A 25,433-nucleotide genomic window follows, 5' to 3' on the forward strand; every position below is an offset into this window, starting at 1 on the left:
GACTCCCTGGGGTGCTGTCCCTGCTTTCCCCTCCCAACTCAATGCTAAAGGCCATGCGAGGGGGCGGGGCTTGGGAGCGCACCTGCCCTGTGTCCCGCCCCTTATGAGCCCTGCCCAGCAGCAAGTAGCACGCATGCGCAGTTGGATAAGGGTGCCGCCGTCGCCGCTACCCCCTATGAGGGACTGGGAAGAGCTAAACTGGAGCATGCGCAGTGCAGTCACCAGTGTCACGTGATGAGGGCTAGCCAAGCAGTAACACGTGATGTAGAGCTGTGCGCTAGCGCGCCGCATACCTCCTGGGTCACGTGCTGAGGGAACGCCCAGGCCGGCCTCAGCGCGCGGCTCCTTCCGCCCGCGGCTGAGAACCCCTCCCCCCGCTGGGCCCGGAGCCGAGGCGCCATGGCGAGCGGCGGCCGGGCGGAGGAGGCGGCCGGGCCCGAGGCGCACGAGGAGGCCATGGAGCGGCTGGCGGCGGCGCTGAGGCAGCGGCTGCGGGGCTGGGAGGCGGCGCTGGCGGCGGCGCAGCGGCTGCTGGTCTGGGAGAGGCCGCTGCTCAGCCTGGTCACGGCCGGCGGGCTCGGGGGGGCCCTGTGGTGAGAGGGGGCGGGGCACCAGGGCTGAGGGCGGCGAAGGGGGCGCGAGGCTGGGGGAAGAGGGGCGGGGCGCGAGGCTGGGGAGAGGCTGGGGGAGAAAGGGGGCGCGAGGCTGGGGAGAGGCTGGGGAGAAGGGGGCGCGAGGCTGGGGAGAGGGGCGGGGAGAAAGGGGGCGCGAGGCTGGGGGAGAGGGGCGGGGCGCGAGGCTGGGGGAGAGGGGCGGGGGCGCGAGGCTGGGGGAGAGGGGCGGGGAGAGAAGGGGGCGCGAGGCTGGGGGGGAGAGGGGCGGGGGGGAGAGAGGGGGTCGCGAGGCTGGGGGGAGAAGGGGCGGTGGCGAAGGTGGGGCGCGAGGCTGGGGGGGAGAAGGGGCGGGGGAGAAGGGGGGGCGCGAGGCTGGGAAGGGGGCGCGAGGCTGGGGAAGGGGGCGCGAGGCTGGGGGGGGAGAGGGGAGGTTAGGGTGCTGGGGATTTTGGAGCCCCCACAGTGTGAGCAGGGGAGCTCCCCACTAACTGGCACTAAATGCTGTCGGGGGTGATGCTAATGTCGGGGTCCCTGGTTCCTGCCCAGGTCCGTTTTGCTGTGAGCTACGCGTGCCTGGCAGTTCACATTCGAGCTGGCAGCCTTGCTCGGGAGGGAAGGTGGAGTAGGGGAATTCAGCCCCGCAGTGATGCGTCTATTGAAGTGCATCGCCTGAGTGGTTTTTTAAGGATTTCACGAGCTGCTGTTCTCATCTTCCTCGTCTCCTGGTACCTCAGTTGATTGTTCCTACTGGAACACAAGGTCGGAAAGTAGTAGAAACCGCCCAGAAAAGCAGATGCTGCGTTCAGCCTGTTTCTCTGGGGAGATGCGATACAGATCTTGTGCATTTGTGAAGAGTGGGGCTCTCTGCCCCAGTGTAGGTGGGGTGGTGAGAGCTTACACTGCCTTTCTGAGTACGAAGTCTCACCTTTTCTGAGAAATAAAATTCTCCAAAATATTTTTAAAAGACCGAAGTACAAGACTCTTCTCTGTCCCTATTGCATGTGTTTAATAGCTGATGTGATCCCAAGAGAAGTGCTCTGTATACTCCTGGGGGGATGTACCTAATGTGGGAGACTGTAAAAAATCAATGGTATAGTGAGCAGGGAGGGAGGATGAAGCAGCAAATACCCTTCGCTGTGGGAACATCCAAAATGTGCCCATCCAGGAGTTACGCTAACATCTTACCAGCTGGCATCTAGCTTGCATAAAACAGTCCTTTGCATCTGCCCTGAGTATGGCGGTGCAAACCATGGATAGTAGGGGTCCCAGCATACAGTATGCCATCTCCTCCAAAGAGGCAGCCTCTGCGCAGATGTTCTGTCTGTCTAATGCCCCCTTGGTCCATGGACTGCACTTCTGTATCCACGATGAGGTCAGCCACAGTCCATAACACAGAAGTGTGTGGCTTGTGTTTAGCCTGGAGTAACCCTGCTGCTTTCATTTGACAAGCACAAACAGGCCTCTCCCTGCTGCCAGGGAGGTGCCAAGGGCTTCTACAGGATTTGGCCTATGATGATAAAGTGCTTGCTCCTGCTGGCAGCTGTAGCTAATTGGAGCCTCGCCCAGGCATGTTTCTAGTTAAATTCTTTGTCCTTGCTATATTAGTGCACTTCATCCTATGGTCACCCTAGTAATGTTCTGGGCTGGAAGGAGGCGCTACACACCACCTTGGTCCCTCCACTAATTCATCTCAGTGTTTGGGGACCTTGGTCTCTTGCTAAGCCTATAGCTGCACTGTATTTCTGTCCTGGCACATTCCTTTCATCCCGCCCTGAGTGCCTGCCTGTTTCCTCCCCCGCACACACAGCAGCAGCATTAACAAATTTGGAGGATGAGTGGCAGAACCAAGCTGTGGACTGGAATGAAAAACATCCTGTTTACTCATGTAAACAGTGAGTCTGATTTTTTTTGGCAAAACGTTCAGTCTGTGGTCTTCCAAACAGAAAAGGACAAAATTGGTCAGAAAATCTTTTTTTTTTTTTTAAATGCCGAAACAATTGAATCTAAAATTATGGGAAGAAAAAAGGTACTTGACCAGTCACTCATTTAAATCATCTTCTATTACTGTTCCCTCTTCCTTAAAATTACCCAGCTAGAAACTTGCATAATATGCATCTCCTTAAATGACTATGAACTAATGTGCTGAATATAGAGGGTAAACCCAAAGCAGAGCTTTGAAGCTGGAGCTATGCTTTGAGGCTGGTGTGTTTGGGAGGCTGGTGTATGAGGAAAGATTAAAGGCGCTAAATGTGTCTAGTTTGGCTAAGCAACAATGACAGTGGATTAAAATGGGGTGTGACACACACAGAGACTGGTTTAAGTTCCGCAGGTGGGGGGAGGCCTGAGTACAGTCCCACGGGGGCTATGATTGGTGATTATGAGCTGAAATTCAGAAAAGAGACATTTAAGGTGAACAGTAGGAAAAACTTCCTGAGCTGGTGTTTCTAGCTGTAGAATCATCCCCCCAAGGGAAAAGAAGGGAACAGTTCTGTCTTGGCCTCACTGAAGGGAAAGGGAGGTTGTTTTGCATGGCCCTTGATAAGACCTAATCTCTCTTCTGAGCTCTCTAACGTCTGATTCTTTGGTTTACCCTGGCGTTCAGCTCTCTGTTGCTCTGCACAGTGAGATGTGTGCACCTCCTGATTATCTAGTCTGTATTTCTAGTGCACTTCCCTGTTTGAGATTAATCTCTTGATAAGTGTTTCTAGCAAGGTGAAGCCAAGTGTGGTTTTGTGCTCCCTGGGCTGAGAGCACTTTCAGCCTGAAAGCATAGAGGGCGAGGAGTGTATTCGCTCCCTCTTCAGCCTGTGGTTGGCCCAAGGATGGGGTTGACCGGCTCTGGAAGGAGACGTTAACCTTTCTTTACTTGCTGCTGGGGGGGTGAGAAACCAAGAAGAATGGGGCTGGAGTTGGGGGGTGGCATGTGTTTCATGAGCACCTTTTGCTGTTGAATTTATGAAGTGTTGATTTCTGCCTTGGGAGGAGACAGCCCCTCTAGCTAGGGGTGAGCATGGATCTCTGGGGCTGTTGGGTACAGGCCAGAATGTCGGCGAGAGAGATGGAAGAGCCTGGGATCCAATCCATCTACATCAGCTGAGTGGTAGGGCCACATGCTGCATGTGACCCATGCTCGGATCAGTGAGGGAGAGGACCAGCAAAAGAACTAGTGTTTGGAAGCAGATTCTGGATCAGTTTCTGTTGCCATCGAATGCTATCTGACAACGGTTTAGAAACCGATGCTTCATCTGTCACCACAGCTCTTTTCGAAACTGAGCTAGTCTTCCCAACGCACCTCCTAAAGAGTCAGTTATACCGTGTGTAGTGCTGTGAGGATTTGTACTTGTGCAGCTGTCCTTATTCTGCAGCGGGGGAAGGAAGTCTGGCACAGAGGGGGAAGTCCGTCTGCCCACAAAGCCGCAGTTACGGATTCATCTTAGTAACGGGGGCTCACAGCTTTCTTCCCAGTGCATCAGCTAACGATGGCTCTGTTTGGTTTCCCAGGTTGTTTTCCTCCACTTCTCTGCGACCTCTCTTTCTCCTCAGCATCTCTCTGCTTGGAATTCTCTTGCTGGAGAGGTGGAAGCCCAGGTTCCTGTTTGACTTCTCTGGTAGGTGATGCATATTGCTGTAGCTGGGAAATCATGGGGCTACAACTGCTGGGTCGTGGACAAATGCTGGTATTCCCTGACCGTTATGGGTATTGTAGGTCCCCTCCTTCCCTTTCTTCAGGGCCTTGTTTTGCCTCCGTTGCATTGAGCGTGCTCAAATCCACAAACCAGCCTGGGCAGACTCCTTGGCGGGTTGGAGCATGTGCAAATAGGAGGCAACAATGGCTGGTGCAGTCAGAATGTCTGTCTGGGGATTGATACAACTGCCTCAGTCAGGTGGAAGTTGCTGACAGCAGTTCAGTTTGATGGGGGGGAGGGATAGCTCAGTGGTTTGAGCATTGGCCTGCTAAACCCAGGGTTGTGAGTTCAATCCTTGAGGGGGCCATTTAGGGATTTGGGGATTGGTCCTGCTTTGAGCAGAGGGTTGGACTAGATGATCTCCTGAGGTCCCTTCCAACCCTAATAATCTATGATTCTATGGGGCCTGGCGAGGCCCAGCATGTCAAAAGGACAGTGACTGGGGTGGTACAGTGTGTTTCTGCTGAACACGAGGATTATTCTGACTCTGGGTCTCCTCTGCCAGTTCAGATGGGAAATTCCTCAGAGCCCAGGTTCTCTGAACCAACATCACTTTGTTAATCCTCCCTTTTTCTGAACAGCCTTCTTCAGCTTCCAGGGGTCTGTGTCAAACAATGCGAGGTACTGTCCTTTCCAATGGTCCAGCTAGCCCAGCAGCCTGTCTTCCCACAGTGGCCAGTGCAGATCAGTAGGGAGAGTGAACAGAACAGGGCAATTATCAAGTGATCCATCCACTCTCGTCCAGTCCCAGCTTCTGGCAGTCAGAGGTTTAGGGACACCCAGAACAGGGGGTTGTTACCCTGACCAGCCTGGCTAACAGTCATTGCTGGACCTGTCCTCCAGGAACTTATCCAGTTCTTTTTTGGATCCAGTTATAGTTCTGGCCTTCACAACATCCCCTGGCAATCAGTTCCACAGCTTGACTGTGCGTTGTGTGCAGAAATACTTATGTATGTTTGTTTTAAGCCTGCTGCTGATTAATTTCATTGGGTGAGCCTTGGCTCTTGTGTTATGTGAAGAGGTAAATAACGCTTCCCTGTTCGCTTTCTCCACATCAGTCAGGATTTTATAGATCTCTATCATATCCCCCCTTAGTCGTCTCTTTTCTAAGCTGAACAGTCCCACTCATTTTAATCTCTCCTCATACAGAAGCAGTTCCATATCCCTAATTGTTTTTTGTTACTCCACACTAGGCCTCAGAGTAGCAGCAAGGAAGAATATTCAAGCAAGGTGTGATTGGTTGCCATCTAGTTTGAGCCCCTCCTTCAGCTACATTTATTAAATGAATAGACTTTAGGAAACAGTTTTGTATGTAGCTGAAGGAGGGGCTCAAACTAGATGGCAGCCAATCACACCTTACTCTGAGGCCTAGTGTACACCTAAAACTTAGAACAACCTAGCTACCTTGCTCAGGGGTATGAATTTTTCACACCCGTGAGAGACATCGTTAAGCCAACCTTAGCCTTCCTGATTTACCCACTTAAGTCACAACCTGGAATTCAGTGTAGGCCGTTGTACCAAATGTCCTTAGCTCCCGCGAGGGAAGATCCGTGTTCCGGCACCAAGGGGCCTCCTAGTGCCATGTGCCACAACTGAGCGTGTAACGGCTCTTGTCCGAGTCTGGCCTCCAGTTTAAACACGGAATGGCAGCCTGGTAGCTTCAGGCCTCGTACTTCCTGCAGAGCAAGAAACAGGTCAGTACGGCACCTGTACGAGTTTCTACATATATACACACACGCACACTCCTCAAAACCAGTATGTGTCAGTCTGGAGCAGCATGGGAGGCTGAGCGTCCTCAGTAATTCCACTTGTGGATGAAAGCTGGTACGAAACATCAGCTTTTATTCTTCAGTGACTCACCCGCCACAATCATGGACCACAACATGAGCACAGAGACGCACAGCATGTTAGGAGCTGTATCAGAATGGAATGGGTGCATTCTGCGCACTTCCCTCTCTTTCCATTCCATTCAAAACTAACTCTTGCAATGTCACAGAAACATGAAGGTGCTTCCTGCAATGAGGATCAAATAAGGATCATTACTGGAGCACTGTACAGAACCAAGAGAGAGACACTTGCCTCCAGGATCTTGTGGTCTGTTAGTGCAAACACGCTGGAACTACAATCTGCTGGCCGACCAGACGACAGGCAGAGCTGAAGGAGGTGCAGATCATTCCTACATTTTTTTTTTTTTGGTCTTGATATTTAAAGTCTATGCATAAGTGTACAAGGAGGGATTTGAATAGAGTACATGACTGACTGGGAGTAGTGGGAGCTGCATCTGGGGTTAACGCTTCTGCCTCCATCCGTGAAGTTCACTTCTCCCAGGGTCCAGATCCTCTTGTGACTGGAAAACACCTCAAGTCACACTCCAGCACCAGGGTGGAGGCCTGGCTCAGTAGCTGCATTTTGTATGGACAATAACTAGGACACAGATGAGTGCCTGGTGCTCTTTTAAAAAGGGGGCCTGCTTTCTAGCGGAGTTTGCATTGGGAATTTCTAAGAGCTGAGGAACTGCAGGCGCCATCTCCTGACCTGAATACTGGCAGTTGCGTCTCTTAGATGGAATCTGGTGTGTCAAGCTGTGTTTACACTGATTGTAGGTTAATGTAAATGTTTACTGTGAAATGTCAGCAGGCATTACTGTTCTGGACAGATGTTTAAGGCCCGCTGGCTGTCCTGAATACACTCTCTAACCTCCCACTGATTTAATTGGGATGATGGCGGATGATATCTCAGGAAGAACATAACAGCCGTACTGGGCCAGACCAAAGGTCCATCTAGCTCAGTATCTGTCTACCGACAGTGGCCAATGCCAGGTGCCCCAGGGGGAGTGAACCTAACAGGCAATGATCAAGTGATCTCTCTCCTGCCATCCATCTCCATCCTCTGACGAACAGAGGCTAGGGACACCATTCCTTACCCATCTGCTGCCTATTTAATTTCATTTGGTGACCCCTAGTTCTTAGATTTCAGTTGCACTTTGGTCGGCTGCGGTAGACACCGAGAATACGCTGCCATTCTGCATCTCCCAGAGCCACCATTGATTTGGAGCTGGGTTCAAAATCATTCGGAGTCAGCAGTTCTGGAAGGAGTCATCTCATTCCCCCTGTGACACCCTGGCCCCCCAATATTCACCAGTCATGTGGCAACCGAAATCCCCTGGTAGAGAACAATCAGTGGGTGTACAGAGTTAGGATCTTGTACTGAGCCTGTCACGCCCTCCATTGCCATAGATTCAGTCACTCTGCCGTTGCTTGTGGCAGGGTCGGCTGCACTGCCGGCATTGGGATCCTGGGGAATTTCACAGCCCTGGTGCTATGCTCCAGGCAATAGGAGAGGTGGCAGAGGTAGGCCAGTGCAGTATCACTTGTGCGATAACAGTGCAGGCGCTATCACCTAATGCAGCAAACAAAAAAATGCCGGTGCCAAACACAACTTCCGGAGTGATATTGGCGTAGTGCAGGTGGCAGCTGCACCTCAGAGAGCTGGATTTCTCTGTGCTGTGATGCAGCAGCACCTCTGAGACGTCTCAGCATGGAGACGGGATAGACAGCAAGCGTTTTGCGTCTACTACAAGAGAGAGGTAGACTCCCAGCACAGCAAAACGGCTGAAGTAATGATGCTTACATCTCATGCTGTGGCAGAAAACCATGGCTCTCGGTGTGTGCCTGCTGAGCTGATGAAATAGCTGCCAGAATGCAGACTGGCAAGGAGAGTGACTGGGCAGCTGACAGGGCTGATTACGGGAATCTGGGTCACAGACTCAAAGGATTGCCTCCTCGCCTCCGCACGCTGTCTCCCACTCCAGTGCACAGCTCAAGGGCCTGTCGGTTTGGACTTACAGCAAAGGGAAGTGTTTGACTGACTTGCCCACCACTGTCATTTCTAGGGCCAGTGTACAGCGAACAGATCTGTTAAACAGAGCAGCTTCCATCTCCGCGTCGGGACCGCTGGAGAGAGTTAAGTCTGAGAAGTCCAAGTCTCACTTAGCACTCGCCACGGGGAAGAATGCTTGTTTCTTTTTGCATCTCACTCAGCTGGGAGGTGAGACTGGACTAGACCAACCACTTCCACTTCCTGGCGGACAAGACTCTGGGGAGAGATTCCAAAGCCCTTCGGTTCATACAGGGTTTGGGAACCTGTTTTGCATACAGCTTGAATTCCAGGCCTGAATTCAGCCGACAACGGCCCTTTATTTGTATTGCACTTTTTGGATGTTTGAGGGGAAAAATCCAGTCGGAGCCTGGAATTGTGCAAGCATCAGGAAATGCCTTCAGTGCTGCACAGAAGCCCTGCTTCATTGTCCCTGAGTCTGTCCCCCAAGCTGGGCTGGAGAGATGTCTCGGCCAGTCAGCGTTTGTCAGATTCCCAAGCCCTCCAATAGCCTGACTTGCATCAGTACAGTGGGGCCCTGGGCACTTTGGTAGGACAAATAGTAAATAATGTCGATTTCCCAGGGGGGTCAGAGTTACACCCAGGAACCCTGCAACTAGTGAATTATACAGCAGGTCTGTGCTATTTGGTACCCAATTGCGGGGAGGGGGATGTTTTTAGCATGCAAACATCCCGCCATGACTTGCGGAGAGGAGCCTGCTTGGAACACTCTCAGCAGATGAATCTAGGGTGGCAGGTGCTAAAGGAAATGCAGCACGTAGCTGGCAGCCCAGGGCATCAGATGAACCATGTTCAGGGACTTCGCCATTCAGTTTTCAAACAGCCTCTGAGCTCCTATTTGGCCCAGCTCAGGAGCCTCATTGGTACCTTGTTAGGAGTTCAAGGGATGCACCTGAGAGTGCAGCTGCTCTTGTCTTTAATACAGTGTTGCAGCCTATGGAAGCGACAGGCCCAGCATTCAGGACTCCCAGTCAATCTGTATTGGTGTCCCGAGTGGAGATGGAATGTGTGGCCTGACTGCATTGCCTGCTGGGGTCTGAGACAAGTGCAGCCACTGGCCCCATTACAGACCTCTGGGCTGTGTGCAATGCTTCAGCCACTCTGGTGTTGAAAGCGACCCTTTACCAGGAAGCGTTCCCGCTTATCTCTGCACGTAAACACATGCAAACCCAAAAGCCATCTCTAGCCTGATTCCTACGCGCAGGGAGATCCCCAGGCTAATTCTCTGCTCAGCTCCTAGCAATTAAGCTGTCGTGTTTTATTTTTCACTTGGCTAACGAATCTCTCCTGCTCTGTCCCTACAGCACAGCCCTCGGAGGAGCCGGGAGGGGACAGGTAGGCTCACTTGTGCCCTCTTAGGAAAGGGGGCAGTGGGGGTGGTGAGTTCAGTGTGGTGATTTTGTCTGTCCTTCTCTCTGCCTGGCCCCCCCTTTGCCCTTGCTCAGGATTGCTCCCCCCTCACACTGTAATGTGTTTGTGTGCATGGTTCCTGAAATGCCTGTTCTTTAGTTGACACACAGCAGGATTTGCAATGGTTCCTCCTTCCGCAGTGGGAGCTGTTTGCTTCATTTGCGCAGGAACAGCATTTTGAGATTCCAGGAAACCTTGATACCCTTCAAATGTCTGTGTGCTTCTGGCACTCGGAATGTCCAGGATTTTTCCCTAAAGCTCAGGCAAAGAGGATCTGTCCCAAGCTATTTTAAGAATCCCCAGAGAGAGGAAATCCCTGGGATTGGCTTTTGTAGAGTGTATGCGCCACCTGTAATTGCATGCTTCTGGCCCCCAGTGCTTAGCCATTGGTTATGGGCAGCATGGTCAGCCAGCGTTCCAGGGCGTTTGTTGCCCAGGGCTGGATGCTAGGAGCTCCCTGAGGTTTAATCCCAGCTCTTGACCTGTGACACGGGATGTTGCTGTTTGCGAGGAGGTGCTGTGTTTTGCAGCAAGGTGCCTGGGCCCCTGCTCTTTCAGCATGGTTCAGCTGTCCCTCGTCAGACCCTGTCTGAGCTTGGAGTGGGATGGGCAAATCTGAGAGGTGTCATGAGTGAAGTTAAATCTGAGATGCACCTCAGTAGTATGAAGCCCTTGAAAGGGAGCCCTGCTGCCCTGCTGCTGTTGTATCCCCCAATGAAGTGGGGGCGCATTGAAGGTTTGTCCTGACACTTGTATCTGTTTCTCTAGTGAGAGCGTGACGGCCGGAGCACAGCCTCACCTTCTCAGCGTCCCCGAGCTGTGCTACTGCCTGGCTGAGAGCTGGGTCACCTTCCACTTGTACCTGCAGGAGCTGCTACAGTACAAGAGGCAAAACCCTGCCAAGGTAAACTTGGGCCATGCCACTCCCCTCTGCCGGAGGTGTTCCTCTTGTCGTCGGGCTCCTCAGATGGCCTGGGGGATGGGAGGAGTCTTAGGGCAGGATTTTCACTGGTGATTGCGGGTGCTCTTCTTTCATCCCACCCTGCCCAGACTTCAGGGAGGGGAAGCTTTGCTAAGGAATAATTGTGTTCCCAGCACCTGTGAGCTGGGGCCAAGCTTAACCCCTTATGGGAGTGGCCAGCTCTTTGTTCCGTTTGTTCCTCGATTTCTAGGCTGAGTAGGAAGTTTGCCCGATTACGGCTTTTGCCCTGTCATAGGCTCCATTCAGCTCTGGAAGCTGTTTGTAGCTCTCTTGCAAGCAGCACCCTCAAGCTGCTGTTCTCCAAACCCATCGTGCAGTGGTGGGCAGGGCTCCTGAATGCGTGAAAGAATCTGGCATGAACCTAGGGGTTGATGGATGTGCCAGATGTCGTTCAGAGAGGAATTACCTCTTGTAGCCAGGTCTTGGTTCTGGCCTGTATTAGGACCTCGACATCACCGAAGATCAATGACCTCCACACAGGCTACCTTTGTAGCAGGCTTGGCAGAATCCAGTGCGCTCAAGTTATAGAAACAAGTGGGGTTTTACTATGTTTATTTCCATTGCTGGCTATACCCCCGTCTCAGACAGGTGACTCCACACTTACAATATTCAGCCAGAAGCAGGGGAGAAGGCAACTCAAGACAGATGCCGTAAACTTAGTCTGGTTTCCTCTAGTGTTGAGCTTGAATTAGTTAGAAGCTGAGACTCAGAGTGCACCAAACTCTCCTCTGTGGCTTCCTTTACTTGGCGAAGCAGCATTTCAGCTCCCGCTGAGCGCCAGTCTCTCCAGCCCTGATCCCTCCAGTACCCTAGAACCATCATCTAACCCGTGAGAAGGGCCTGTGCCCGTTGCAAAGAGCAGAAGAGTCTGGGCTGGACGGTCACACGCCCACCAATTCCAGATGAGCCATACCAGGGAGTGGACAGGGCACCATGGATTGTGAACAAATCATCTAACATCTCTCTGCCTCGGTTTCCCCATCTGGTAACAGGAGGGACAGTATAGACTCCTCTATAAAATGTTAATCTACAAATGAACAGCACTATCTAACGCCTAATTATAATATATCCTATCTTACGTCCAGGAGACCTTGTTGAGCTTCGGAAGTGAGACAGTTTAGGACATTCCCATAAAGGTTCTTTAGTCGGGGGGCAGAGGGGTGGTCACAGGTTCTTAGGTTTCCCTAGGTCTCATCTACACTGACTTTCTTTTTTGCACTTCACTCTGCTTCTCCCCAGGGCTGGGAAGTTTGAGTTCTGACCGTTAGTGCCGGGAGCTCAGCACAAAGCTAGGCCAGAATAAGTCATTGGGTTGGATCAGGCTTTTGTGTGTTAAATTTGCGTTACAATATTTTAAGGTGAGAAATGGCGCCGAGCGAGTCTCTTGCCCCCGCTGTAGGGATGGCGTCTTTGCCTCTTGTCTGTTTTGTTAATCCCTCACCCCTTTGTTTCCTCAGTTCTGTGCGAGGGTTTGTTCGGGGTGCCTGATCCTGGCTATGGTCGGACACTATGTTCCAGGCATAATGATCTCCTCCATCATCTGTGAGTATAAGTGGCCCCTTCGTGTCAGCTGAGACTAGTCGTGACTTGCCAGAGTCATTTGATAAGTTGGTAGAAGTGTGCTCCTGATTCTTTCATATCCCACAGCCCATACCAGATAAAGTGAGGTGCATAACCCCTCACCTCCCTGCCGCCTCAGGTCATTCGCTCGCATACAGGGGTCAGCAACCTTTCAGAAGTGCTGTGCTGAGTCTTCATTTATTCACTCTAGTTTAAGGTTTCCCGTGCCAGTCATACATTTTAACCTTTTTAGAAGGTCTCTTTCTACAAGTCTATAAACTATGGTTGTATGTAAAGTAAATAAGGTTTCAGAATGTTTAAGAAGCTTCATTTAAAATTAAATTAAAATGCAGAGCTCCCGGGACCGGTGGCCAGGACCCGGGCAGTGTGAGTGCCACTGAAAATCAGCTCGCGTGCCGCCTTCGGTTGCCTACCCCTGATGCAGTACCGCACAAAGCCAGCAGAGGGGGCCAAGGTCAACCAATGAGCCCTCTTCCCAGCTCTGCACCGCTCGCTCGGTGATTACATGCAGTGTAGCTGTAGGCGCGTTGGCCATGGTATTAGAGAGACACGGTGGGCGAGGTGTTGGTCCAGTAAAAGCTATTACCTCACCCGCCCTGTCTCTCACACTTGCTCAGTGAAGCAGGTGTTCCTGCAGGGAAGCAGAGAAATGCAGTGTCACTCTGAAACTTCAGCAGAGAACAAGTCCATGGCTACCAGGTTTGAAAGGAAAAAATTGCTGGGGAAAGAAAATGTGTATTCAACCTTCCCAAAGCGTTACAGGCAGCAGGAGGTAAAATTGGAAGGAAATGTAAGTACTTGGCTATCTTAAGATCACCCTAAAGAACTTCATAGTCAGGGCAACAGTTTGGAAACTTGGACTGCTGATCTGCTTACTCTTCCCCTGCTCCAGTGGACGTGTTAGCTTATCGGGTCACTCAGGTGTTCAGCACGCTGGCTTCCCATGGGGCACAGCCTTGCTTGTAGGGCCTAGGCTGCTGCTGCCCTTTCAGAAGTCAGTCACTTGAATTAACCCCCAGCTATAGCTCCAGCTCAGAGGTCAGGAATGAGGTGTGTTGAGTGAGCTACAGAGAGCTCAGGCTTTGGAGTAGCAGGTGTGACAGGGAAGGACTGCTGTGCATGGGCAAAGCTGTTTGTGGATGAAAGCAGCCCTGGAATAATAGGGTGGTGCTGCAGATCAGGAGTGAGGTGCATTGGCAGACCTGTAAGGGTGAAGCCAGTGCCATCAGACTGCTCTTCAGCTGACATCGGGTTCCATTCCTGGCGCTCATGTGCCTGGCTACTGGGAGAATTGGCCTATTGTTCCTTTCCTAGAGTAAGAGCGGCCACAGCGAGTCAGACCAAAGGTCCACCCAGCCCCGTATCCTGTCTCTAACAGTGGCCAATACCAGGTGCTTCACAGAGAATGAACAGAACAGGACAATTATCAACTGATCCATCCCCTGCCATCCAGTCCTAGCTTTTGGCAGTGAGAGGTTTTAGGGACACTGGGAGCCTGGGGTTGCACCTCTGGCCATTTTAGCTAAGAGCCATTGATGGACCTACCTTCCAGGAACTTGTCTAGTTCTTTTTTTAACCCAGTTGTAGTTTTGGCCTTCACAACATCCCCTGGCAGTGAGTTCCACAGGTTGACTGAAGAAGTACTTCCTTATGTTTGTTTTAAACCTGCTGCTTGTTAATTTCATTGGGTGACCCCTGGTTCTTGTGTTATGTGAAGGGGTAAATAACACTTCCCGATTCACTCTCTCCACACCAGTCATGATTTTACAGACCTGACATATCCCCTCTTAGTGATCTCTTTTCCAAGCTGAACAGACCCAATCTGTCTGTTTTCTCCTCATATGGAAGCTGTTCTATCCCCCTCCTCATTTTTGTTGCCCTTCGCTGTACCTTTTCCAATTCTAGTACATCTTTTTTAGATCAGGTGACTAGAACTGCCTGCAGTATTCAAGGTGTGGGCGTGCCATGGATTTATATCGTGATGTTATGATATTTTCTGTCTTCTTAACCCCTTTCCGAATGGCTAACATGTTCTGGGTTCTCTCTGCATTTCCAGTGCTCAGCATTCTGCTCTGGCCGCTGGTGGTTTACCATGAGCTGATTCAGAGGATGTACACTCGGCTGGAACCTGTCCTGATGAAACTGGACTACAGTATGAAAGCAGAGACCCTGCACCTGAAGCACGAGAAGAGAAGTAAGGCAATGCCTTTTCTCGGTTCTCTCTGCCTTGGCTGGCTGGGAAAACAGCACTGGCAAGTCGGAATAGGTGTGGAATGCCCGAGGAATGTCCTCCCCGAGCAGGAGGGGGAAATAGCCGGGGGAGGGAGGGTCATCCTAGAGGTTGTGACTAGGGCTGATGGGGTAAAACTGAGCAAAGTATGGGGAGTGACTGCTTGGCAGTGACCTGTCAAGCATGAAAGAGGTTCCTAGGGGAAGGGGGGAGAGCCCCATTACGTGGGACGCTTGGCTGGGCTGGGCTGGGCAGAACTCTAGCGAAGGGGCTGAAGGGAACAAACCTGGCCTGGCTCTTTGGGCAGGGGTGGGATGGACCAGCTCCTTCCCTCCCTTTCCAGGATTCTGAGCCCGGTGCCACTCAGTGACGTTTCTTCCATTTCCGCACACAGAGCGCCAAGGAAAGAGTGAGCCCATGGCCGGCGATGAGCCAATGGCAGAGACCGAGAGTGAGAGCGAGGCGGAGCTGTCTGGCTACTCCCCGGTGGTAAGGGCTGCAGAGGAGCCCTCTCCTCCCTGCCAGCGCCTCCCCAGAGAGCCAGGAACAGAGGGTTGGTCAGAATGCAGCCACACTGGTAACCAGCAGCAGAGCTGTGCAAGTCGTCCCTGGCCTCCGGGCCCTGGCAGGGATTGGAAAGTCACCAGTGGGTGCTAAGGGAAGGTGCGAGCTGCCTCTGTGGAGGGGCTGTCACCGAGAGCCTGCTTGTCAGGTGGCCCCGGGAGCAGTGTGGCGGAGTGCAAAGCCCAGGGACCCTTGTGGAAGTGGCGCACTCGAGCCCTGGAGTAAGGGAATGCCCTGCCCCGCTCTCCTGCCCCCTCGAGCAGCCCCGATGGGCTCAGGAGGGAGTCACGCTGCACCTGTCTCTGCCGGCCTGCAGGCAGCGGTGCTGGTGGTGCAGAGGGCTTGCTATTTCCTGGAACCCTGACCACGCCCAGGGTAAAGGGTCATGGAGCTGTTCCCCGCCACCCGCGCTTGCTCAGTAGATGGGAGATGTGTCGTCCCGTTTATTTCCACACTGATGGGGTCATCAAGGCAGGTGTCTGGCTTTGCTGCAGCTGCCAGTGGAAGGAGAAGCTGGGCTGGGAGGTGGGAAGCTGTGGGTTACATGGAAGCATGTGCAGTGCCCGCTGCTGCTGCATGTATGGACGTCCTTTTTGGCATGGTCTGTTGGCACTAGTGTGAAAGGGGGCCCTGCCCTTTGCGACAGTGCTGTAGCCACCGCAGGATGGGGGAGAATCCCCTGCTGTGGGGATTTCTAGGGCTTGCAGGATTTCACTGGGCCCTCCATGTGGGGCGCTGGCAGGATGCAAACCCATCCGAGCTCACTCCAGGAGCAGCAAGGATGAGCCTGGGTGTGGACGGCGTAATGAGGATTCTGCCCAGCCCCTTGCTCCTACAGCGTGAGAACCCCGTGTAACAGTTCATCTGGCAGATACCGTCTGCCCCTGCGGCTCTGGTCTGTGCAGAGGAGCCAGCAGGGAGCGCTGCCAGCTGGGCACCCAAATCTAACTGTCCCCTCTGCTCTCCTCCGCCCCAGGTGGATGTGAAGAAGACCGCTCTAGCACTGGCGATTACAGACTCTGAGCTCTCTGACGAGGAGGCCTCCATCCTGGAGAGTGGGGGCTTCTCTGTCTCCAGGGCCACCACCCCGCAGCTGACTGATGTGTCTGAAGGTAATTCCCACCCTCACCCCACGCTTTGTCCTGAAACACCTGTCTGGTAGGAACAGGCCATCACTGTCCCTTCCTCCGCCCCTGGAGCTGGGACAGGCCCCTGGAGGGCAGGGGGAGAAGCAGGCTGTTTGCAGGGGGAAAGGGCCGGAAGGGAGCCAGGAGACCCTCACTTGGCAGTGAAGGTGGCATGCCCCATCTCCCCCATCACTGGGCTGGGCATCTGTATGTTGTCATTTCTGGGTGTTTGGAACTCTCCTAGCCCCCCGTGGGGATGGGCTCTGCCCAATTGCTGCCTTGGGCGGGGAGGCGTTAGCAGCAGCACATCTTGTCAGGGCTTCCCCCGTAGCCATGACTGCTCTGGCTATCTGATCTCTGCTGCCCGGATGATCCCGCTCCCTGCTGACTCTGGGAAGGGAGGCAGCGCAGTCCTCAAGGGCTCTGCCAACGAGCAGAGGCGCAGGCAAGCCCAGCCAAGTGGTGACGTGTGCTCTGGCGCCCAAGCTGTGCGTGGCATTGTACAAAACAAAGCCAGAGGCCTTGCCCGCCGCGCTCGCTGGCTCCGATGAGGGCTGTGTGCTGGTGACGGCAGGAGCACGGGGCTGGCTGGGTGTGTGCAGGAGCAGTCGCGGGGACTGGGTAATCCACGGGAGTGTAGCTCGTCAGACGCTTCGGGGTGGCTTTCAGGAGGGATTGAGAGAGTGGAAGTGTGACAGGAGTTCTGGCCATGAACAGGCCCAGTGGCAGGTGGAGGATGGCAAGAAGGGGGTGGTCAGGTGACACCCCACGTGTGGGGCAGAGTGAAGGGAGGTGGCTCCTAGGCAGGAAGAAGCTGAATTGTGGAGGAGCTTGAATCCAAACCCAAACTCCCTCGTGGGAGTACAGGGCAACTCCTGCTTCCACACTCCCCAGGATGGAGCAGCCCGGGGGGCAGAGATCAGCTGTTCTCTCCGCTGGCGCAGGCAGACGCGCAGCCTGGGTCTAAGGGGCTGGGACTGTGGAGGGTGGGAGAAGCACCCGAGAGCTGCAGCTCATGCCGTTGCCCGGCTGTGCCTTTCAGACCTGGATCAGCAGAGCCTGCACAGCGAGCCGGAGGAGACCTTCGCCAAGGACCTGGCAGAGTTCCCCTCCGTAGAAGAGTATCATTCCAGAGACCTGGGGCCACAGAGCGACGACGATGCCTTCGGCCTGCCACTGGGCCCTGAGCTTGCCCATGCAGCCCACGAGCTGGACTCTGTGGAAAAGGAAGCTGTGGACTCTGACCTCCCCGTTCTCCATCTAGCTTCTCCTCTCCATTTTGTAAATACGCACTTCAATGGGAACGGGCAAGGGGCGCCAGGCAGCACAGAGCCGCAGACTGCTGCTGCCCCCAGCCTGGGCATCTGCATCGATGCGCTAAGCGAGGAGATTGTCACCACTGCCATCACCACGGTGGTGCAGAACACCCTCTCGGCCCTCCTGCGCTCCTCTGAAGCTAGCGAGGGGCCTTCCCTCTCCGAGTTCCTCCCCACTGATCCCGAAGAGAAACTGAACTTCCAGGCGCAGCTGTCAGAGACCGAGGTGGTGGGGACGGAGACTGCAGCTCCCCTGGAGGAGGAGGGGGAAGTGGATGACTTTGAGCTACTGGATCAGAGGGAGCTGGAGCAAATGGATGTAGAGATGGGGCTTGGAGGAGAGCAGGAAGTGCAGGAATCGCCCATCACTCCAGTTCCAGCTTCCTCCCAGCCCGCATTTTCCGAGCTGCCAAAGCGAAAGGATCCAGAGGAGGCAGCGTCAGCAGCGTCTTTGTCTTAGGTCATCTCTGTCGCCCCCTCTTTCCTCGTCCTCCCTGGAAGGATGGACGGACGGACGGACGGACTCGTGCAGTGATGTCCAGTCCGTTTTAGATATTCGTGTTGACCAGGATGGCGGCAAGGCTGTGTTCATGCGCTGTGTCTGGAATAACCCATCCTGCCCAGCCTTCCTCGGTCTGAGTGAGGAGAGGAACCAGGCCGCAGTTGTAACACCAACCCCAGCAAAAGCTTCCTAGTGATGGTGCAGTATTTTGGTCTGTCTTCTGTTTGTCTTTCGTTTTGCACGCAGAGTGCTGAGCTAGATGTAGCTGCTGCTATCCCCACATCCCCGGTAGGACAGATGCAATCTTATTTTATTGGGTTTTTAAATGGCTAAAAGTGTAAATAATTTTAACTGTCTTTGGTTGAGCTGGATGGGGGGAGGGGAAGGAACTACAACTCAGATCTCCGGGTGGGGGGAGGAGCAGAGGCAGGCCGCTTCCTACCAGCAAGGAAAAGGTGGGTGGATGCAGGAAGGGGCCTGCGAGCCTGATACCAGATTGTAGTGTCCTCTCCATCAAACCAAGCGTCGGGCATTTCCCTGTGTGTCTGGCCTGAATTGTGCTCCCTCGCTGCCTTGGAGACCACGGCTGGGAGTGGAGCAGCTTCCCGGGCTGGACCTTGCCCCGGTTTTCTCCTGTCTTTAACTCTGCGGCACACGGATGGCTCCTCAAACCATCGTGCTCTAAATAAGCGTGACCAAGCCAGAGCCCCGAGTGCCGCTTCCTCTTGTCTAGTGTCTCGCTGTGGCAGCTGGCGGCTTTCCGCTGGCTTGGGAGGAGTTTATCCACTTGGCTTGTGCAGGAGAGAAGAGTCTGATTGTTTTATGGATGAGACTGTTTTGTGGCCCTAGTCCGAGGGGCTGCGCAGACAGTAATTGTGTGAGAGGGACACCCCCCCCCCCCCAAATCTAATTTTTTAGATAACTAAAGGCTGTTTTTAGGCAGGGTTCTGTAATCTCTTACTGCACTTTACGTCCCAAGTGCCCCCCGCCCAAGGCCGGGCCACTACAACTCCACTCTACCACCTGTCCTTGGCTTGTCCCTGCTGTGAGCACTTGGCATCTCAGTTCCAGTCCCAGCGCAGGATCGTTCACTGCTGCCCAGTGAACCTGCGCCTCCTCTGGCAGGGCTGCCCCAGCTGGGTCTGGGAGCTTTCAGAGCAGGGGGACTGAAGAGCCGCCTCAGGTCCTGTCCTCGCAAGCAGGCCTGTTGGAAGCACCTCCTATCCTAGCCCAGTTGGGTACCCAGCGCTTCCTGGGACTGTCCCAGAGTGTGCCGTGGACTAGGTTCTGGGCTCGCAGCCACAGGCCATCCTAGCTCTAGTCCCTGCCTGAAAAGGCTCCTGTTGTGTTCCTGGAGCAGGGAATGGGCATCCTTGGCCATAGCTCTGGCATGGGAACAAGAGAGGCTCTGCTGACTCTCATGGGGGAGCTGTAAACTGACTTGGCAGCTTGTGTGCACAACCCAGAGAAGTGTCTCAGCCAGCGGGTGGAGGCTCAGCACGTACCCTAGGCCTGTTCGGGGTAGCTCTGTCTCTGCACAGACAGCGGAGCTCCACAGGTGTATGTGGAAAGGGCCTCTCTGAAATGGTGGCAGTGGAACTTGGGGCTCTGCCTTGGGCATATAGGCCAACACGCCCAAGAGCAACACTGCCTGGAGTCCTGCCTGTCGTCGCACCCAGTACGTACAACCCCTCTCACTTGCGTAACCCTCGTACTGGCTGAGACTGCCCGAGCAGGGAACTCATTGCACGTAGACCCTGCAGCGTGAGGGTCCTTGGCTAGCGGAAGTGGAGGAGCGGGAATCTTATGTACAGGTGAGTCTCATCTTACGCGCATTTAACACGCAAATTCAGCTTTGCATGGTCAGCAAAAACAAAAAAAGCAAAATCACAATTCAATCCTGTACCTGTAGTGCAGGCGATTCCGCCCGCCATTACACTCAATGTCGTTTTGACTAGACGCGATTTTCGCTTTACGCGCTGACAGCGGAACCCCAGCGTAAGATGAGACTTGCCTGTATGTACAGGGCTGTTGCAGCCTCTCCTATCAGTTCTTACTTGGGGTGCTACAGTCGAGGAGCGTATGGAAAGTGAGAGGCTGCATGGCCGTGGCCACCAGTCCCTGGAATATGGGCCCGGAGGCGGGTCTGTCTAGCCTGAGTGCAGAGGCAGGATGCCTTGCCGTGCTCCCCTGCCTCCCAGACAGCACTCTCTCTTCCAGAGCTGAGACTGTCAGCTCGGCATGCACCCAGGCGCAGCCCCTTGACTGGATTTCTCATAACTGACAGCAGAGCTTTTAAATCAGCAGCAATTGTACTCCAGAAAACTCAGCTGAGATAACCAGGGGATGGGAGCAGAGGCCCAGTGATTTCCTTGCTGCACCCCTTGGGCAGAGCATTTTGGAGAGTTCTCTGGCCCCACGACGGCAGTTGGAGCTGGGCTTCGGCTGTGCCCCTGTATTGTGTGTGGGCTAATCCCCCCTTTCCCTGCCGGTGTGGGACAGGGCAGACTCCAGAGGCGTTGGTAGCTCTGTCACTGGTTGACAGTTCAAAGCATGGACTAGATGGACACTTCTACACTCTGTATGACTTCCATGGAGTGTTCCATTGAGCAGGGGAGTGGTGGCTTGTGGGTCTATGAATTCTTTAATGGTAGCCCCTCCTGGCCTCTTTCGAGCTAGGAGGATCTGCTTTCAAATCCCAGGTTTGGGAAGCGTTAGATTATTTATTGAGTAGATAATATAGAGGCACTTCCCAAAAACCTCCTCCTAGTCCAGTGAATGCCAAACTGGCCCAAATGGAGCCTGTTCTCACCCCCTTTACCAGAGCAGTGTAGCCCCTAGCAAGCAGTGTCCTTCCTCGGAGAACACCATGTCTCATGAGGGTGGCTGCAGTCTGCTTTGATGTAAATTAGATAAGCTCCTGGTAGGCTGCCAAAGCAAAATGTCGGCCCCCTTGTCCTGCATTGCATTGGGAATCCCGTGCGCAGCGCAGCATCCTGCGGTCTACAGGGTTGTGTGCGTGGCCCACATGGCAGCCGCCCACGTTCAAATGGTGCTAACGTTGTTCCCAAAAGCCCCCGCCAACGTGTCCAGCGAACAGGCTGCCACGTATTGCTAACCAAGGCATTGTTGCATGGTAGGAGCACAAATGGGTCACAACAATTTGGACCCCAAATTTTCTTTCAGGATGTGGGGCAGGGAAGGGATCTTGTATTCGTGTGCTCATATGCCCGCCCTCTCCCTGAGTACTGTGTCTGCAAGAGAATTTGAGGCACCAGTGCTGGTAGCAGTGGGTGGCTTTTCATTGCTGGTAGGTCTGTAGGAGACCTGGTGATAAAAATGTGTTAATCTCTTCCTAAGAACATCCAGGAAAAGTGGGGTGGGGGAATGGGTCCTTGTAACCAGTGTTCATTCTATGGCTATATTTAAAAGCAAAATGTAGAATTTGTAATAAAAAATAAAAACAAAAAAAGTTAGAGGAGAAAGTTTTGGGCAATAAAGTTTGTTGGCTGTATGTGATGGAGTCTTTCTAGCTTGTCTTACAGACGTCGCTCTCCTCGCTTGGGGTGTCAATCTGACCTTCAGCCCCAGGCATGGGGGGAGAAATCACTTCTTTTCAACCTGTCAGGAGATGTCTGTCTGTCAGTGGTGGTGCTGTACACTCAGAGCAGAGCTAGCAGCGAGCTTTGGCGCCTATCAGCTGCAGGGTGGTGTGAGCAGGCCCCCCAGGGAGGTAATGTTGGGGGTGGGGCAGAGCCGGCTGGCTACCAGCTTGGATTCTCCTCTCCTGCCCAGATCACTCATTGCTCAGGACAACCCCTTTCTGCCGCAGTTGCTCAGCCAAGCAGCCTTGCAGAGTTGTTGCAATGACAATGAGGGGATGGGTGACTATGCCTTTAATGCTCACTGGCCTCTGGCTGTCCCTTCAGCATCACTCTCCTTGGAAACCTTGGCAGCCTCTGCTCTGCAGTGGCCTAAGATGCTCTAGTGTCAAGTCCCACATTTACTGACACCTCCCCAGTCTGACGCTCTGCTGGCCACGAAATCCCCAGGGCAGCTGCTACCAGCCTTCAGAAGCCGCTGTCTGGAATCTGTGCCCTGTGCCTGCGGGGCATGGGCAGGAGCAAGGCTAGAGCTGATGAGAGCAGGCTCCAGTACTGCAGCCCTCTGCCCTTGCAGCTAAGGGAGCTGGGCGAGCACAAGCCTCCTGCTAGTTAACGTACAGTGGTAGAGGGGGGGTGGGCCCCAGGTGACCTGGATTCTACTGGCTCTGGCAGTGGCCTGCTGGGAGACCTGGGCAAGGATTGGAGAAGGGCAGACACAGCCCCATCTTTAAAAAGGGGAACAAAGAGGACCTGGGGCTTATAGACCAGTCAGCCTAACTTTGGTACCTGGAGAGATACTGGAACAAATGATGAAACAATCAACTTGCACGCACCTTTGTCTAGAACAGATCATGCCAAGCTACCTGGATTTCCTTCTTTGACAGGGGTACTGGCTTGGGGGGGGGGCGGCAGACATCATGTCTTGATGTCAGTAAGGGTAGGTTTACACTTACCTTCCGGGTCGACGCGGTGAGTTCGACTTCTCGGAGTTCGAACTATCGCGTCTGATCTAGACGCGCTAGTTCGAACTCCGGAAGCGCTGCGGTCGACTCCGGTACTCCACCACTGCAAACGGCGGTGGCGGAGTCGACGGGGGAGCTGCGGAGTTCGACCCCGCCGCGTCTGGACGGGTGAGTAGGTCGAACGAGGGTACTTCGAATTCAGCTACGCTATTCACGTAGCTGAATTTGCCTACCCTAGTTCGACCCCCCTCCTTGGTGTAGACCAGGCCTATGTCTTGACACAGTCCCACGTTCTTAGAAGCAAACAAGGGAAATGTGGTCTAGATTAACTTACTATCAGGTGAACATAAGAACAGCAACACTGGGTCAGACCAAGGGTCCATCTAGCCCTGTGTCAGATGCTTCAGAGGGAATAAACAGGGCATTTATCAAGTGATCCATCCCATGTCATCCAGAGCCAGCTTCTGGCAGTCAGAGGTTTAGGGACACCCAGAGCAGGGGGTTGTGTCCCTGCACATCTTGGCTAATAGCCATTGCTGGACCAGCCTCCATTAATTTATCTAATTCTTTTTTTAAAGCAGTTACAGTTTTGGTCTTCACAGCATCCCCTGGCACTGAATTCCACAGGTTGAGTGTGTTGTGTGAAGAAAATATTTCTTTGTTTATTGTAAAGCTGCTGCCTATCAGTTTAATCAGGTGCCCCCTGGTTCTTGTGTTATGTGAAGGGGTGACTAACACTTCCCTGTTCACTTTCTCCACACCCCATTCATGATTTTTAGACCTCTACCCTATCGCCTCTAGTTGTCCCTTTTCTAAAATGAACAGTCCCAGTCTTTTTAATCTCGCCTCTTCTGGAAGCTGTTCCATGCCCTAATAATGTTTGTTTCCAATTTAGACCCCATCATTTTATATGTATAGTTGGAATTGTTTTCCAATGTGCATTACTTTGCATTGATCAACATTGAATTTCATCTGGCCGAAGCCCTGTGTCCTGGCAACTGATGGCCTGGGCCCCTCCCCTGCAAAGGTGCCAGCTGAAGGTGTTGGAGAACAGAGAGATCAGGTGACCTCCTGGCCTGGGGAAGGGACAAAGGCAGAGGAGGGGCTGGAGAGTTTCAGTTTGGAGCTGGCTGGGGAAATGGAGGGGAGACTAGACACCTCTTGGCCTCCCCTGGCCCCCCCAAGATGCTCCTGACTGAGGGGGTCCTGTTGTCTGTACCTGCAAGACCTGTATTGGACTGTGTTCCTGTTGTCTAAATCTTCTGTTTTACTGGCTGGCTGAGAGTCCTGGTGAATCGCAGGAAGCCGGAGGTGCAGGGCCTTGTCTCCCCAACTCCGTGATACCATGGGGTCATTCCTCCGTCAGGCACTATTCAATATTTTCATTAATTACTTAGATAATGGAGTGGAAAGGAATCTTATAAAATTAGCAGATGACATCAAGTTGGGAGAGGTCACAAGCACTTTGGAGGCAGGATCAGAATCCAAAAGGTCCTTGGCGAATTAAAGAATTGGTCTGAATTCAACAAGATGAAATTCAGTAAGGACAAATGCAAAGTACTTCACTTAGGAAGGAAAAATCAAATGCACTGAGACAAAACGGTGAATAGCTGGCTGGGGGTGGAACCTCTGAAAAGCATCGGGGGATTATAGTGGATCACAAAGTGAGTCAACAGGGTGATATGGCTGCAAAAAAGGCCAATCTCATTCTGGGTGTATTAACAGGAGCGTCCTATGTAAGACACAGGAGGCAATTGTCCTGGTCTAGTTGGCACTGGTGAGGCCAAAGCTGGAGTCCTGGGTCTGGTTCTGGGCGCTGCACTGCAGGATGTGGACAAATGGGAGAGGCCGGAGGAGAGCAACAAACCTGATCAAAGGTTTAGAAAACCTGAGCTGTGAGAAAAGGCTACAAGACGACTGGGGAGGGGGACTTGATACCAGTCTTCAAATATGCGAAGGGCTGTTATAAAAAGGACAGTGCTCAATGGTTCTCAGTGGCATGGATTGCAGGAATGGGCTGAAGCTGCAGCCAGGGAGACTGAGGATAGATAGTGGGAGCAGCTTTCTAGCGCTGGGCAGTCACCTCTGGCACAGGGTTCCAGGGGCTAGGGAATCCCTGTCGCTGCAGCCTTCCAGAACCAAACCCGTCAGTCCTGGTCTTTACGTGGGTCTGCCTCGGAGCGGGGGGCTGGACGTGCGGAGGGTCCCCCAGCCCCACGGGTCTGGGACTCTACGGAGCTGAAGTTCACAAATTCAGACAAGAAATAAGGTGCAATTTTTAAACAGGGAGCGTCATTGACCATTGGCATAAGATAGCAGGGGCTGCGGTGGATTCTCCAGTGCGGGCAGCTTTTAAGTCAAGCTGGGATGTCTCCAGGAGCTCTGCCCTGGGCGTTATTAGCCCCACGCTGGGGAATCCCTACCCCAGGCGTTATTAGCCCCCCCCCCCCAGGGGAGCTCTGCCCCAGGTGTTATTAGCCCCCCCCCCCGGGGGAGCTCTGCCCCAGGTGTTATTACCCCTCCCCGGGGGAGCTCTGCCCCGGACGTTATTAGCCCCACGCTGGGGAAGCCCTGTCCTGCCCTGGGTGTTATTCGCCCCCCCCCCGGGGGGAGCTCTGCCCCGGGCGTTATTAGCCCCACGTTGGGGGAGCCCTGCCCTGGGTGTTATTAGCCCCCCCCCCCGGGGGGAGCTCTGCCCCGGGCATTATTAGCCCCACGTTGGGGGAGCCCTGCCCTGGGTGTTATTAGCCCCCCTGGGGGGGCTCTGCCCCGGGCGTTATTGTGGGGCTGTTCCCTAGCCGGGGCGTGCGGGGGGCCAGGCTGGTCCCGCCCGGCTTTGGTCTCTGTGACATGGGGGCGCGACCCCTTCCGCGCCCCAGCGGCTGGGCTCAGCGCCGGGCCGGACCCGGGCCCAGCGGCCGCGCTGCCGGGCGGGGCGAAGATCAGGCGGGCGCTAG

At 53.8% G+C, this 25,433-nt stretch overlaps 1 protein-coding gene across 1 annotated transcript; it reads left to right on the top strand.

The window, feature by feature from the left end:
* The first annotated feature begins 183 nt into the window (after nt 1–183).
* RETREG2 (reticulophagy regulator family member 2) lies at nt 184–21,423 on the top strand. The gene is made up of 9 exons (XM_039494713.1): nt 184–593; nt 4,116–4,222; nt 9,502–9,532; nt 10,376–10,511; nt 12,047–12,131; nt 14,227–14,364; nt 14,795–14,889; nt 15,941–16,076; nt 17,134–21,423. Exons 1-9 carry the CDS (start codon nt 400–402, stop codon nt 17,865–17,867), a joined length of 1,656 nt encoding a protein of 551 aa, XP_039350647.1. The 5' UTR covers nt 184–399; the 3' UTR covers nt 17,868–21,423.
* The last annotated feature ends 4,010 nt before the right edge of the window (nt 21,424–25,433 follow it).

Source organism: Mauremys reevesii, linkage group 11 (genome assembly GCF_016161935.1).
Source record: "Mauremys reevesii isolate NIE-2019 linkage group 11, ASM1616193v1, whole genome shotgun sequence".
Classification (NCBI taxonomy): Eukaryota; Metazoa; Chordata; order Testudines; family Geoemydidae; genus Mauremys; species Mauremys reevesii.